Source organism: Pelodiscus sinensis, chromosome 8 (assembly GCF_052426305.1).
Source record: "Pelodiscus sinensis isolate ZL-2025 chromosome 8, ASM5242630v1, whole genome shotgun sequence".
In the NCBI taxonomy this organism is placed as follows: domain Eukaryota; kingdom Metazoa; phylum Chordata; order Testudines; family Trionychidae; genus Pelodiscus; species Pelodiscus sinensis.
In genome coordinates, this window is record NC_143059.1 from 57,867,444 (window position 1) to 57,881,015 (window position 13,572).

General features: G+C 40.5%; 1 protein-coding gene across 3 annotated transcripts in view; it reads left to right on the top strand.

The window, feature by feature from the left end:
* RGS10 (regulator of G protein signaling 10) overlaps window positions 1-6,212 on the top strand; it is a 36,218-nt gene extending 30,006 nt beyond the window's left edge. Inside the window, exon 5 of one of the 3 annotated variants that reach the window (XM_075935363.2) lies at window positions 798-6,209. In XM_075935363.2, the coding sequence (XP_075791478.2) occupies window positions 798-944 (147 nt within the window). In that variant the 3' untranslated portion in view covers window positions 945-6,209. Of the gene's footprint in view, window positions 1-797 lie in introns of all 3 variants that reach the window. The other 2 variants (XM_089780197.1, XM_006111395.5) reach the window with 2 other exon arrangements.
* Window positions 6,213-13,572: the final 7,360 nt, after the last annotated feature.

Genomic DNA, 13,572 nt, shown 5'->3' on the forward strand with positions numbered 1-13,572 from the left:
AGTGCCCATGTGCATCCTGTGGGTCAAAGCCTGGTCTCGCCAAAGTCAATGGCAAAATTCCATTGGCTTGAATGGAGCCAGGCTATTACTCCTGGAGGGAGTAACAAGGATTGGATAAATCAGTTAAGTGTGAGCTTAGCAGAAGAAGTGTTGGACAAGCCAGCTGTTTTAATCAGCAACACATTTGCACCTTCAACTATTTTCTACTTAAATTCTTAAAATGCTCTTTTGTTACTATCTCAGTGCTGTAGATATGCTCGGGCTCTACTGTAATATTTGTGTGTCGGTATGTCCAGAAAGGTGTGTGTATACAGCTCTGCTCCCTCTGTGCATTCCGAGTCCTATCTTTTTATTGCACGGACCAAATGCCATCTTCATTCCATTTTTCTCCTGGTGGTCCAGCAGTCCTTGTTATGGTTGGGAGCTGGGTAATGTCTTCACTGGGACATCATATACAACTGGTAACTAAGTGCCAGCTGCAGATCCTTTACTGCAGATGGTAATATGAGAGTATGACTTGCAAACATCAGGTTTCATCTGTAGTATTTTCAGGCAGGAAAACCGTCCTTTGGCCCATGGGCTGATCAGATTTGATATGGACATTAATGAACATGGAACCCCATAATATGGTTTGCTATACACAGTCACTTTTAGAATATATAAGATTTATTTTAATGTCATACATTTTAGTGTACACATTTGCTGACAGAACAAAATTTTAGAACTTTCCTATTATTCTTCTGATTTAGGATTTATTTTATTTGAATAATCATTTTTGTTTTCTTTCTCTCCCCTAGATATTCAATCTCATGAAGTATGACAGCTACAGCCGCTTTTTGAAGTCAGACATATTTTTAAAACATAAGAGGGCAGAGGAACAAGAAGAGAATTCATCCGAAGCTCAAACCATAGCTAAAAGAGCTTCAAGGATTTACAACACATGATCCAAAGAAACCCATTCAGACAAGCAACAAAAAATAAACTAAAACTCTCAGGAGCAGTCTGACTGTTGCATTTAAGGCTTGAAAAGCACAAAACCCTTTTAGGGGATATTTACTTTCTAATTGCTTGAACAACTAATTGTTTTTGCATGATGGCTAACACCAAACACTCTTGAAAAGATCATTTTGTAAGCTAAAATGCTGAGATATCCCTATGTAGCATGAATTACATCCTGTATTTCACTAATTAAGATGTTTTCCAATCACTGTATTTTGTGAGCAATCACAAACATGAGAAATGAAAGATAGGGTTGCTTTTGCCTTTTGATTTTATAGCTATCCTGTGTGTACATTTGTGAATTATTGTGAGACAAAGCAGAGTAGCATTTCTGATAACTCTGTGGATGAGTCACCCGTTGATTACCATTAAGGAGCAGTATCATTTAGGGTTACTTCTAATAAAATCCAGTTTCAGTCCTCCCAAATATAAATCTCTTCATTGAAACTAATCTCTCTGTGAGACTTTGAAAGGCAATTTCAGTTTTGACTTTGTGAAGTGTGGGTTTGCCTTTATCGTTGAGGCAGAAGGCTTGGTTTTTTATTCAGGAATTTCATTACTGTATTTCTTTGCTTTCATGACGTTTCCCACAACAATCAGTGAGCTTCTTCAGATGACAGTAGCTAATCATCAACCTTGACAGAAACAACATGTCAACTTTAAAAACAATATAAAATGACTAGTGTTTTCATATCATAAACTGTAATAGAACAAAAGCACCAAAATCGGAAAGATCCCTTCAAAGCACTCAAAAAGCTATAGAACTGATATCTGTTGGCGGCTACTGGGCATCCCATTTTCTGGTGGGCTCATCCCTTCAACCTGCAGCCAGCACACTTATTCTGGTCACATGCAAGCACGAGTAAGCATCAGGTCTACTACCTCTGTCTTCTGGAGGAATTGCGCCCTGCCTGCCAGGAGTCCGTCTGTAGAGGCAGAAAACAAGTTTTCATTTTCAGTCTGCCTTGGCTGAAATCATTTAATCTTATTCTACCTGATTTAGTTTTCCCTCAAGTGTTTCAGGGTTTCCTATGTGCAGATGTTGGGAAGGCCAGCATTCCGATTTTAGCCATTCCCACTCCATGTTTGAGATGAAAGGCAATTTGTTTGCCTTGAGAATATCAATGTGCAGTGATGAAATGTTAGGATAATAAAGGAAAATGCTGGTGGAAGTGTCCGCCAGGGAGTTTTCTTTGTCTGGAGCAGTTTCAGAACTGAAAAGAATTTCTGGCATAAATGTTTAATATGTTTATATTTTTTGAATTCATTAATTCAATGCCAAACTTCTAAATTGCCATTTAGAATTGGGAGAACATATTGGCTGGCATGTTTTATTTACAAGCTTCGCCATATGTAGTCTCGGTCTGACTCACATTGACTCACTATTTATTCTTTGTGTGTGTGTGTGTGTGTGTGTGTGTGTGTGTGTGTGTGTGTGTGCAGGCTTTTCTTGAGCTTGTATTTATGGGCTGTCTAGTCAGATTGCACAAATAGCTTTTTGATTATTTTAAAATTCTCTTTCTCAGGAAGGTCAGTTATGTATTATATATTACTGTTGCTATCAACATCTTAAAAGCCAGGGCTAGGTTGTAATTTTCTAGGAGGAGAACTCTCTATATAGCCGTGCATATGATACTTTCTTTCTCTAAGCTACCTTTACAGCCTACATCTAAAGAAAATGGCTGTTGCGGTCTCCCTCCACTTAATGCATTCCTGTAATGGTAGTGGGAGTTCTGAACACTTATCAAGGGATGAAGAGACGTGTTCACTTTTAGAGTGTTGAGTAGAACGGCAGTGTTTCAGGTTGCACTTTCTAAGCTGTAGGTCAGATGCACAGATTATATTTTCCCATCATATTTACAAAGGAGTAAATGACAGAACCATCAGTTTTCGGTGACATGTTGGCAAATGCTTAAAATAAAGGATGTATTTAAATGCTTTGTTGAATAAGAATGTACTTAAGCACGTGCTTAAATATTTGGGTGCCTTGGGAGTAGGTGAGTTTTTACAATACCCCTCCCTGCAGTGAGCTGTTATCACATTAGATCTTCTAATTAAAATAATTTTGGTTATGCAACCACTACCCTCCAAAAGAATACAGGGTGAAATCTGGTTTACTACTATCAACTGACCTCAGCAGAGCCAAGATGTCATCCACAGTCTACTTCTAAGGTCCTATATATATTGCTCAATAATCAGTTTAATTTCTGTTTGATAAAACTTAACCTTTTCAGTGTATGCAAAGATACATTTAAACATCAATGGGATGAGCGGGGCTTCTCATGTCAAAAGCATTTGTCATATTCAGCATGTTCAAGATTAGAAAGTGCGTTTTCTTTTTAATCTTTTAAAGGAAGGATGACTTTGGATGAAATGTATCATTTGCCTGTCAAATCTTTTGAATGATGGGCCCAAATCCAGCCCCTGGAACCAGGAAAGATGAAATTTGCATCCCACATTTAGAGCTTGGACTTTGGTTTTTAATTCTCATTATTGTAATTTACATTGGTGCAGTGCTGTACGGTACCAAATTGCATGGAACCCTTCCCATCATGCTAGTTGGTACACAGTCCCTGCCCAAAAGCTTGCAGACTAAAAGACAAGACAGATAAGTATTAATAGATAACAAAAAAGCAGAACATTAAAGGTGAAGTTAGAAATACTTCTAGGAAATGGCTAAGCTAGGCCCTGATCCTACAAACACTTGTGCACAGCTGTAACTTTATTCACAGGATATTCTATCAATAGAACTGTTCACACGAGTAAAGTTATGCATGTGACATTCATGCTACCTCTGGCTAGGCTTCTGTTTTTTAGCACACTAGCTCAAGAAACTCAGAGAGGGTGTCTGTCTTCCCACATTGGTAAGTATGCAGTTAAGTATACTCCTGGTTGCAGTCTAGACCAGTGTTTCTCAACCTTTTTATTATAAAGTATCCCTTTTGTTAAAAAAAAAAAGTATCCCCAGTATTTACAGTTTTCAGATACACATTTTTTTTCTACCATTGTAATACATTTGTTTAAACAACTTAATCATAGCCGGCTGGGCAATGAAATTTTTGGGTGTAAAAAGTACAAAAATAATAAAGCACTATAAAACTTCAAACAAAAATTCAGTTTTCTCCAAATTTCAGTTGTCTTGGTGTACCCCCCAGACTTCTCTCGAGTACCCCAAGGATACTCGTATCACTAGTTGAGAAACACTGGTGTAGACATACCTATAAACTTAGGTCCAGATCCTCAAAGGTATTTAGCTGCCTAACTCATAGGACTCTAAGGGGTAGCTGTGTTAGTCGTATCTGCAAAAACAATGAGGAGCCCTGTGGCACCTTAGGGTACGTCTAGACTACAGGCTTTTGTCGACAGATACTGTCGACAAAACTTCTGTCGACAAAGAGCGTCTACACTACATTCAGTTCTGTCGACAAAGCAAGCTGCTTTGTCGACATGGCAGTGTAGACGCAAAGGACAGTTTACATGCAATAACACCATCTGTCGACAGAAACTCTGTCGACAGAAGGCGTTATGACTCGTAAAATGAGGTTTACCAGCGTTGACAAAACTGCTGAGTTCTGTCGACGTTATGTCGACAGAACTCAGCGGTAGTGTAGACGCAGGTATAGTTTTGTCGACAAAAGTCCACTTTTGTCGACAAAATTCTGTAGTCTAGACACACCCTTAGAGACTAACAGCTTTATTAGGGCATATTCCACACAAGGGCGGACTACAAGTTGTCAGGTACAGTATCCCCAGTGATGCCACAGCACACCTGGTGTTGGATCTATGTGGCTTTGTCCTCACCCAGAACCACTTCTGATTTCGGGACAATTTATACCTTCAAGTCTGCGGCACTGCTTGTGTGTACCCATGGGTACCTGCATGGCCCCAAAATAGGCCAACATATTTATGGCTGACCTCTAATATTTCCTCAGCTCTCGACCCCTACCAGTCCTCCTCTGCTTATGGCACAATGATGACATCTTCATCATTTGGACCCATGGGAAGGAGACCCTTGAAGAAATCTACAGTATTTCAAAACAATTTGGACCTCACTATCAAATTCAGCTTGGAACAATCCACACAAAAGACCCACTTCCTGGACACTACAGTACAAATAAATGATGGCCACATAAACACCACCCTATGCTAGAAACCTACTGACCACTAGTCTTACCTACATGCCTCTAGCTTCCATCCACGACATTGTCTACAGCCAAGCCCATATCGACAACCATATCTGCTCCAATCCCTCACACAGAGACAAACACCTACAGGATCTTTATCAAACATTCTTAAAACTTAAATACCCAACTGGGAAAGTGAAGAAACAGATTGACAAAGCCAGAGGAGTATCCAGAAATCATCTGGTTCGGGACAGGCCCAACAAGGAAAACAGAACACCACTGGTTATCCCCTACTGCCCCCAGGTTAAACCCCTCCAGCGCATCATTGACAATCTACAGCCAATCCTGGAAAATGATCCCTCACTCTCACAGGCCTTGGGAAACAGGCCAGTTCTCGCCTACAGACAGCCCTCCATCCCGAAGCAAATCCTCACTAGCAGTCACACAGCGCACCACAGAAACACTTACCCAGGAATCTATCCCTGCAACAAACCCCATTGCCAACTCTGTCTGCATTTCTATACAAGTGACATGATCACAGAACCTAACCACATAAGCCATATCCACTAATGTGATAAGTGCCAGCAATGCCCCTCTGCCATGTATATTGGCTAAACCGGACAGTCTCTACAACAAAGGATAAATGGAGACAAATTGGACATCAGGAATGGTAACACATATAAACCTGTAGGGGAACATTTTAGCCTCCCTGGACATTCAGTGATGGATTTGAAAGTAGCCATCCTTTCACAAAAGAATTTCAAAAACCAGTTACAAAGGGAGACAGCTAAACTGAAATTCATTTGCAAATTCAACACTATCAATTTAGAATTGGTTAACACATTACAAAGGCAATTTCCCCTCTCTAGATATTCACATCTCCACACCAAATGCTATGAATGACCCACTTACTCACAGACTCATAGACTTCCACCTGGACTCGATTAGCTTCTTTAACACAAGCAACTTCTTCCTTATATATACTCCTGCTTCTGTAACTTCCACTCCAGTTCATTTGATGAAGTGAGTTTTACCCATGTAAACTTATGTCCTAATGAATTTGTGAGGCTACGTCTAAACTACGATCCTCTTGCAGAAGAGCAAATGCAAATGGAGCACTCATTTGCATATGTCGCGCTCTCATTTGCATTTCCTCTTCCTTTCCCTTTTGTGCAAGAGGTTTTTGTGCAAAAAAGCGCTGTGTAGACAGCGCCTTTTTGCGCAACCCCCCTTCCTTTTCAAAAGGAAGAATGGCTCTTGTGCAAAAGGGGGTTTTTGCACAAAAAGACGCCATCTACACAGCGCTTTTTTGCACAAAAACCTCTCGTGCAAAAGGGAAAGGAAGAGGAAATGCAAATGAGAGCGCTGCATATGCAAATGAGCACTCCATTTGCATTTGCTCTTCTGCAATAGGATCGTAGTTTAGATGTAGCCTTAGTCTCTAAGGTGTCATGATTACTTAATATGATTTTCAAATAGATGGGCAAGGTAGAGTAATCTCCAGCTATAATTTTTCTTAAAATTAAAGCAGAATACTTAAGTATGAATCTATGCATTATGAGAAGTCAGAGTAATTGAAATTAATTTATTTATATGGGAGTCATAAGGATAAACTCTTTCTAAACCCCCCAAATGGCTACCCTAATGTATGTTTCTGAGCCAAAAATTAGATGAATTTACAAATAAGCAAGAGCTGTTTGCTGAAGCTTGTTTGATGTTTTCTATACAAGTTAGGAGGATGTTGCAGTGTATGATGTACCCCTCAACTATTTTCTAGAGTCAGGCCTTCCAAGTCTGTGTCCTCTCATTTTCCTATCACCAGCATGTTTGTGATGGAGGAGGATTGGTGCCTAGATGCTACTGGGGTGGGGGCATTTTAGATTTGAAGTTAGCTAGATTGGGTGGGACTTCTTTAGAGGTAGTGTGTACTTCTCAGTAAATAGCAAAAGGGGTCACTGATGAACCACATAAGGCCCTTGCACCTCACCTTCTTTGTCAGTATTCCTTTCCTTGATTTCACTGCATTCCTCTCATATCTTTTTGTTTCAAAGTCAGTGCCTTGCTGACACATTATATTGGGAGCAAGAGACAGGGACGCCTTTTTTGTTATGTGCTTGCAAAGCACCTAGCACGATGAGCCCTTTGTCCATAACTGGGACTTCTCTGTGATATACTACTACAGGTGGAACCTATTTACTCCAGCACCTTTGGGACCTGACTGGCATCGAACCAGAGTTTGCTGAACTATGGGTGGTCAATATTGTCTAATAGCATTACCAACACTTCCTCTGCTTACTGGGCTCTTAGAAGACATTTAGGGGTAAATTAGAGCTAAATAATAGCACAGATCACTGAGAGTCAGGACTGGTGGCTGTAAACAAACTTTATGGGACTGTGGGAAACTTGGCCACACCCATGATAAATGGACATTTGGCTAACTAAAATCATGCTGGACCATGGATGTTACCGAACAAGAGAGTGCCAGACTACAGAGGTTCAAGCTGGATTAATTACGTCTAATTAATACAATGTCTTGACAGCAAGTTCATGAATTTTCATTACTGCAGCATATGTATTTTATTAAGATAAAGTCCATAATGCTTTAAATCAATAGTAGAAAAGACGTTTGTCTTGACTGACTTGGCAGATGAGCAACAGCCATTAGAAGATGCAACTTAGCTCAAATTCCATGCCTGTTAGGGTGTGATGGAAGAAACAGAGATGGGTGTATTGCAGGGTTTGTTTGGCCTCTGAGAGAGGAAATAATTATCAAATTTAACATCACCCTCTACTGGCTGCTGAAAGAATAAAACATATATTTTGGGAGATACTGTTAAGTAAGACAACAAATAGAGATCATAGCTGTTTTTCTGTTATTTTTTGTTTCTTAAAAGAAATGGAAATATCAATGTATTTATTGCCTAATTAGAATTCACCTTGTCATGGTACAATAAGGTTGTGGGGTTCATTATTGAAAAGTAATTAATAATAACAAAATGTACATTGGGTTGACATATTTCTGTATTTTACTAAGCCCAGTGTATCTCCTAATACATGAAAACTAAAATAAAAATGCTTTTGAAGCTGACAATGTAACGTGTATAATTTAGACCCATGTAGAATACTATAGTGATAGAAATGTAGCCGTGTTAGTCTGGGGTAGCTGAAGCAAAATGCAGGACAATGTAGCACTTTAAAGACTAACAAGATGGTTTATTAGATGATGAGCTTTCGTGGGCCAGACCCACTTCCTCAGATCAAATAGTGGAAGAAAAAAACCACTATTTTTCTTCCACTATTTGATCTGAGGAAGTGGGTCTGGCCCACGAAAGCTCATCATCTAATAAACCATCTTGTTAGTTTTAAAGTGCTACATTGTCCTGTAGAATACTATAGCATTGATAAATCTAAAAATAACCTTAGACTTAGTGGTGCAGGAATACAGTATTTTTAGTAGAGGGCTTTTGGGACAGGTGAAGGGCCAGGAGCAGAACCTCAGGGCTGGCAGCTGGGATGCGGGGTGAAGGAGTGGCAGCCAGGACACCAGGCATGGGGTGGCAGCCATGGGAACCTTGGGTTGCAGCCAATGGGAATTGGGCATGGGGTCGGCATAGCAACCTTGGATAAAACCTGAGGGTGCTGCAGAACTCCCTGCATTCTTAGTTTCTGCACCTATGCTTAGGTTTGGGCATTTGTTTTTCCATTGTTGTTCTTTTCCTGCCTGTGTTTGTGTGTCAATATATTTGATAGTATCTGTGAATGCCAGTACATATCCTAAAGAGTGACTGGCATGCTGATTGTTGTTAACCACAAAATTTATACACATTTTAAAATTAGCCCATTTAGATGTTATTAAATACTGTTTTCTCTTAGCTGCACTTTTTAATTGCTGTTTGGATATAAAATATTTAAGAGCAAACATATCGCCGTCTGCATTTTTATTCCATCTGGTCTCTGGCGGCTTGTTTATTTGGCTGTCTAAACACGACAATCAGAATTTTGTGTTACAAAAATCTGAGAAATGTAATTGTTGAGTAGAAATAGGGAAGTATTTATCCAGTGTAATGTGTCCTGAATTGAGACCACTTCAAAGAGACTCCATTATGGAAATTTGTGTGACCAGTAGGGATGTACCAGGGCCACAAAACGTCTGCTCTTCTCTAATGAGTTTGAATACAAATGATCTGATGCTGTATGAGCTGAAGGTGTTGTAAATAATATGCTATCCGATCAGATGTCTCCTTATTTTAAAAAAAGGCACCTGGTCATTTTCTTGGCCTCTGATTATAGGACAAGAAGCAATGCACTTAAGTTGCAGCAAGGGAGGTTTAGGTTGGACATAAGTAAAAACTTCCTAACTGTCTGGGTGGTTAAACACGGGAATACATTTCCTAGGGAGGTTGTGGAATCTCCATCACTGGAGATATTTAAGAGCAGTTTGGATAGACATCTATCAGGAATGGACTAGATGGTGCTTGGTCCTGCTGTGAGGGCAGGGGACTGGACTCAATGACCTCTCAAGGTCCCTTCCAGTTCTAGTGTTCTATGATTCTATACATTAACCTGCGGAATTCATTGTGTCAAGATTTCATTAAGACCAAGAGCTCAGCAGGATAAACCCTTATTCTTCAAAGCACGAATAGCCCATATAGGATATGTCTAGACTGCAAGCTTATTTTTGAAAGAGAGCATCCACACCTCAAAACTGGATTGAAAAAGCGATCTGCTTTTTCGAAAGAGAGCATCGAGAGTGCATGGATGCTCTCTCGAAATAAAGCCCTGATTGCTATTCACAGAATGACCACCAGGGCACCTGTGCTTTTTGAAATTGCCTCTTGTTTCAAAAATGCCCCTGTTCTGCATCCACACTCACCTTTTTTCGAAAGAGCTCTTTCGAAAAAGGTGTTCTTCCTTGTAATTTGAGGTTTACCAATGTCAAAAAAAACCAAACCCTGCATTCTTTCAATTTAATTTAGAAAGAATGCGATTGCAGTGTGGACGCAGGTGAAGTTTTTTTGAAAAAACAATGTAGTCTAGACGTACCCTAGGGACAGAGTTAGGAAGAAACTTCCTCTGTGGATAAATCATTCCATAATGGTCATCTACCACATTTCTTGCACCTTTCTCTGAAGCATCTTGTACTAGTCACTATCAAGAAACATAAGAACAGCCATACTGGATCAGGCCAAAGGTCCATTTAGCCCAGTATCCGATTCGACAGTGGCCAATGCCAGATGCCCCAAAGGGAGTGAACAGAAACAGGTAATCATCAAGTGATCCCTCTCCTGCCATCCACTTCCAGCCTCTGACAAAGGCTATGTCTAAACTACATCCCTCTTCCAAAAGAGGCATGTAAATTAGCCAGATCGAAATTGCAAATGAAGCAGGGATTTGAATTTCCCGTGCTTCGTTTGCATAATGGCAGCCACACGGTCTTTCAAAAAAGGGCTTTTCAAAAGTGAAACTGCCATCTAGATGTAGTTTAGACATGCCCAAACAGAGGCTAGGGACACCATTCCTACCCATACTGGCTATTAAGTATTGATGGACCTAATTTATCTAGTTCTTTTTTGAACCCTGTTAAAGTTCTGGTCTTCACAACATCCTCTGGCAAGAAGTTCCACAGGCTGACTGTGTACTGCGTGAAGAAAAACTTCCTTTTGTTTGTTTTAAACCTGCTACCTATTAATTTCATTTGGTGACCCCTAGTTCTTATATTATGGGAACAAGCAAATAACTTTTCTTTATTCACTTTTTCCACACCTGTAATGATTTTATAGACCTCTATTATATCCCCCCCTTAGTCTCCTCTTTTTCTAATCTAAAAAGTTCCAGCCTTTTTAATCTCTCTTCATATGGCAGCCATTCCAAATCCCTAATCATTTTTGTTGCCCTTTTCTGAACCTTTTCCAATGCCAAAATATCTTTTTTGAGATGAGGCATCTGTACATAGTATTCAACAGATTGGACTAGCTAGATGACTGGTCTTACCAAAAATGGTAATTCCTATATTCTCTAATCTAAAGTCACTTTTTACCTATTAAGGCAATCAGCAGCTGTCTCACTCTGAAAGGAAGTGCACTTCTCTCACCCCTGAAGCTGAAGCAGCACGAATTGTATGTTTCTTTCTGTCTTCCTTTCTCTCTCTTCCCCATCCCCCTTCCTACTTCCTATGCTACCAGAGAGAAATCAATGAACTGTCTGTGATCTGTGCTTTCGTCGAGTTCCAGCGCCCAAGCTGGTAACAGATTATTAGTGAAGTCTCAGCAAAGAGCTGCCTAGAAACGACAGCAGCCCTGCAAAGAATTAAGTAAATTATTTCCATCTTCGGGTTGATCTTGTTCACTACATCATGTTTAAACGTTTTAAGCATTTTCCATTCACTTGGATGAATATTTGTATATCATTTACAAAAACATGCACAAAATCCCTCTGAACTGAAGTTTCCAGTCTCAAGGAGTCTTGTTATTTTTGGAGTCATCATTAGGCCCTAGGCAAATGCTTGAGGGAAATGTATCCTTTGTAGTTAGGCCAATAATGCTTTAAACTTAAAGATGTCTTTCTCTGAGTCCAAGATTAGGCAATGAACCAAGATCTCACTAGACTACACACACCACTCGCAGAAACTACTGGGTATGGCATAATTTTGTATTGTTTGTGTTTGTTATTTTGGCTCTGCTCTGGATTGCTAAAAATGCCTTTCATGTGAAGGCGAGGAATGCTCTTCTGTGAGTGGAGAGATGCCTGCGACTAAAACAGTCTTTTTTTTCCAATTTGGAAGGGAAGCAAATATCTGGAGAAATGGAAATTAGACGTGATGAGTTTTTTGAGGTCTCAGCATTCTAGAACAGGGATGCCGGTGAGTTTTTTAAGGTCTCAACATTCTAGAACAGGGATGCCTGCATTCCATCATGCAGAGGTGGAAAGCTAGGAAAGGGGATTCTGAATGAATGCTCACAGCTGAACCTTGCCGACAATGGAGTTTGCTTAAAGTGTTATACAGTAAGAGCTCAACTGCCTTTGCATTGCTTCCTTGGGCAGCAAGGATGGGAAGGGGGCTGGAAGAACTAGCCTATATATAGAAAGTTTCACGATCCATCACATAGTACTGAGACAGCTATTGTTGTGATGCATGTGACTCAAAAAGCTGGTCTTGTACTTCTTGCAGACTGGAGTTCAAATGTCACCAGTGCAATAAAAATTGGTGGGATTCCACTGGTGTCTGTGACTTCAGTGTAAAAGCCGCTACACCACTGGGCATCGTTGGTGGCTTTGACTGACAATGCCTGTGTTTTGAAACTGAAACCTTTCTGCAAAGGACTGTGTAAAGTAAGAGATCCTTTCTAGGTAGCCTCCTCACTACAGCTGGAACCATGGCAGTCATTTTTAGGTTTGAGGCCAAGGACTGAATAGACACAGAGATGACAATTAATCCTAGAGCTGTTCTGTCTAGGCCGGGCAAGGCAGCATGGAGGAAGCTTGCACCATTGTTCCTCACATCTTGCCAATGCCTAGGGAATGATTACAGTGTGTGACCATGACACAATGAGAAGGCTCAAAACTGATCCAGGTAAGAGTCTTAGAATGCGGTGGGCTTCATTCCTTTAGTGCAAATAACCCAATACACTAGTTACAAGAGTTCCATTTGGAGGTAAATAATTTTCACCAAAGTGCTGGGGTACCACGTGCACATGGATCCCAGAGAACTTGGTGACTAGAATGAGTGATGCCACCAGATAGCTGAGAGGTAGGTGTACTGCTAGGTCCCATGCTGTGCCTTCTCTGGGGAAAGGACTTTGGTCTCCAGGGCTGTGAAGCAGGCACCTTTCACTAGCAGTACAGTCATGAAAAACTCTGTATTTAGAAAGCTGCTTTTCTGTCATCTTCAAAGACATGAAACGCGTACAAGGTGTCATCAAACAGATGGATCATCCTATAATGGTGGACTTGAAGCTGCCCCCCTTCACATAATTTCAGGGCCAGATTTTTCTCTCTCTTTTCTTGCTTCACAGAGACCATGTTCCATCAAACTAGGCCCTGCTGAACCATAGTCATCCCAGAGAGCATCGCTGACTCATTTGGAGGGCACCAAGCTGCCGGCTGTCTGAGCCCTTCCCTGGGAGACAGAGGCACCATTAAACAGGCCTCTGGTTGATCTCCAGCTTCACATCACAACACAAGAGGAATACTGTCTGTTGCACAGAGTGGAAGACACTAGTCACAGTTTCAACAACAAGGGAGGTTTTACAGAGTGTGTGTGATTCATTATTTGTGTTGGTGAGCTTCTCTGGAACATTAAGGGAATGAGGACACAACAGATGCTGGGAACTGATAAAGTGACTTGCCTCTGAGAAAAGGGTTTCTCTAAATAAGAGAGGCCTTTGCTTGTGCGGTTTTTTAAAAAATATTTGTGAGTGGTTGGAGACTGAAGGTTGAATTTACCCCTGGT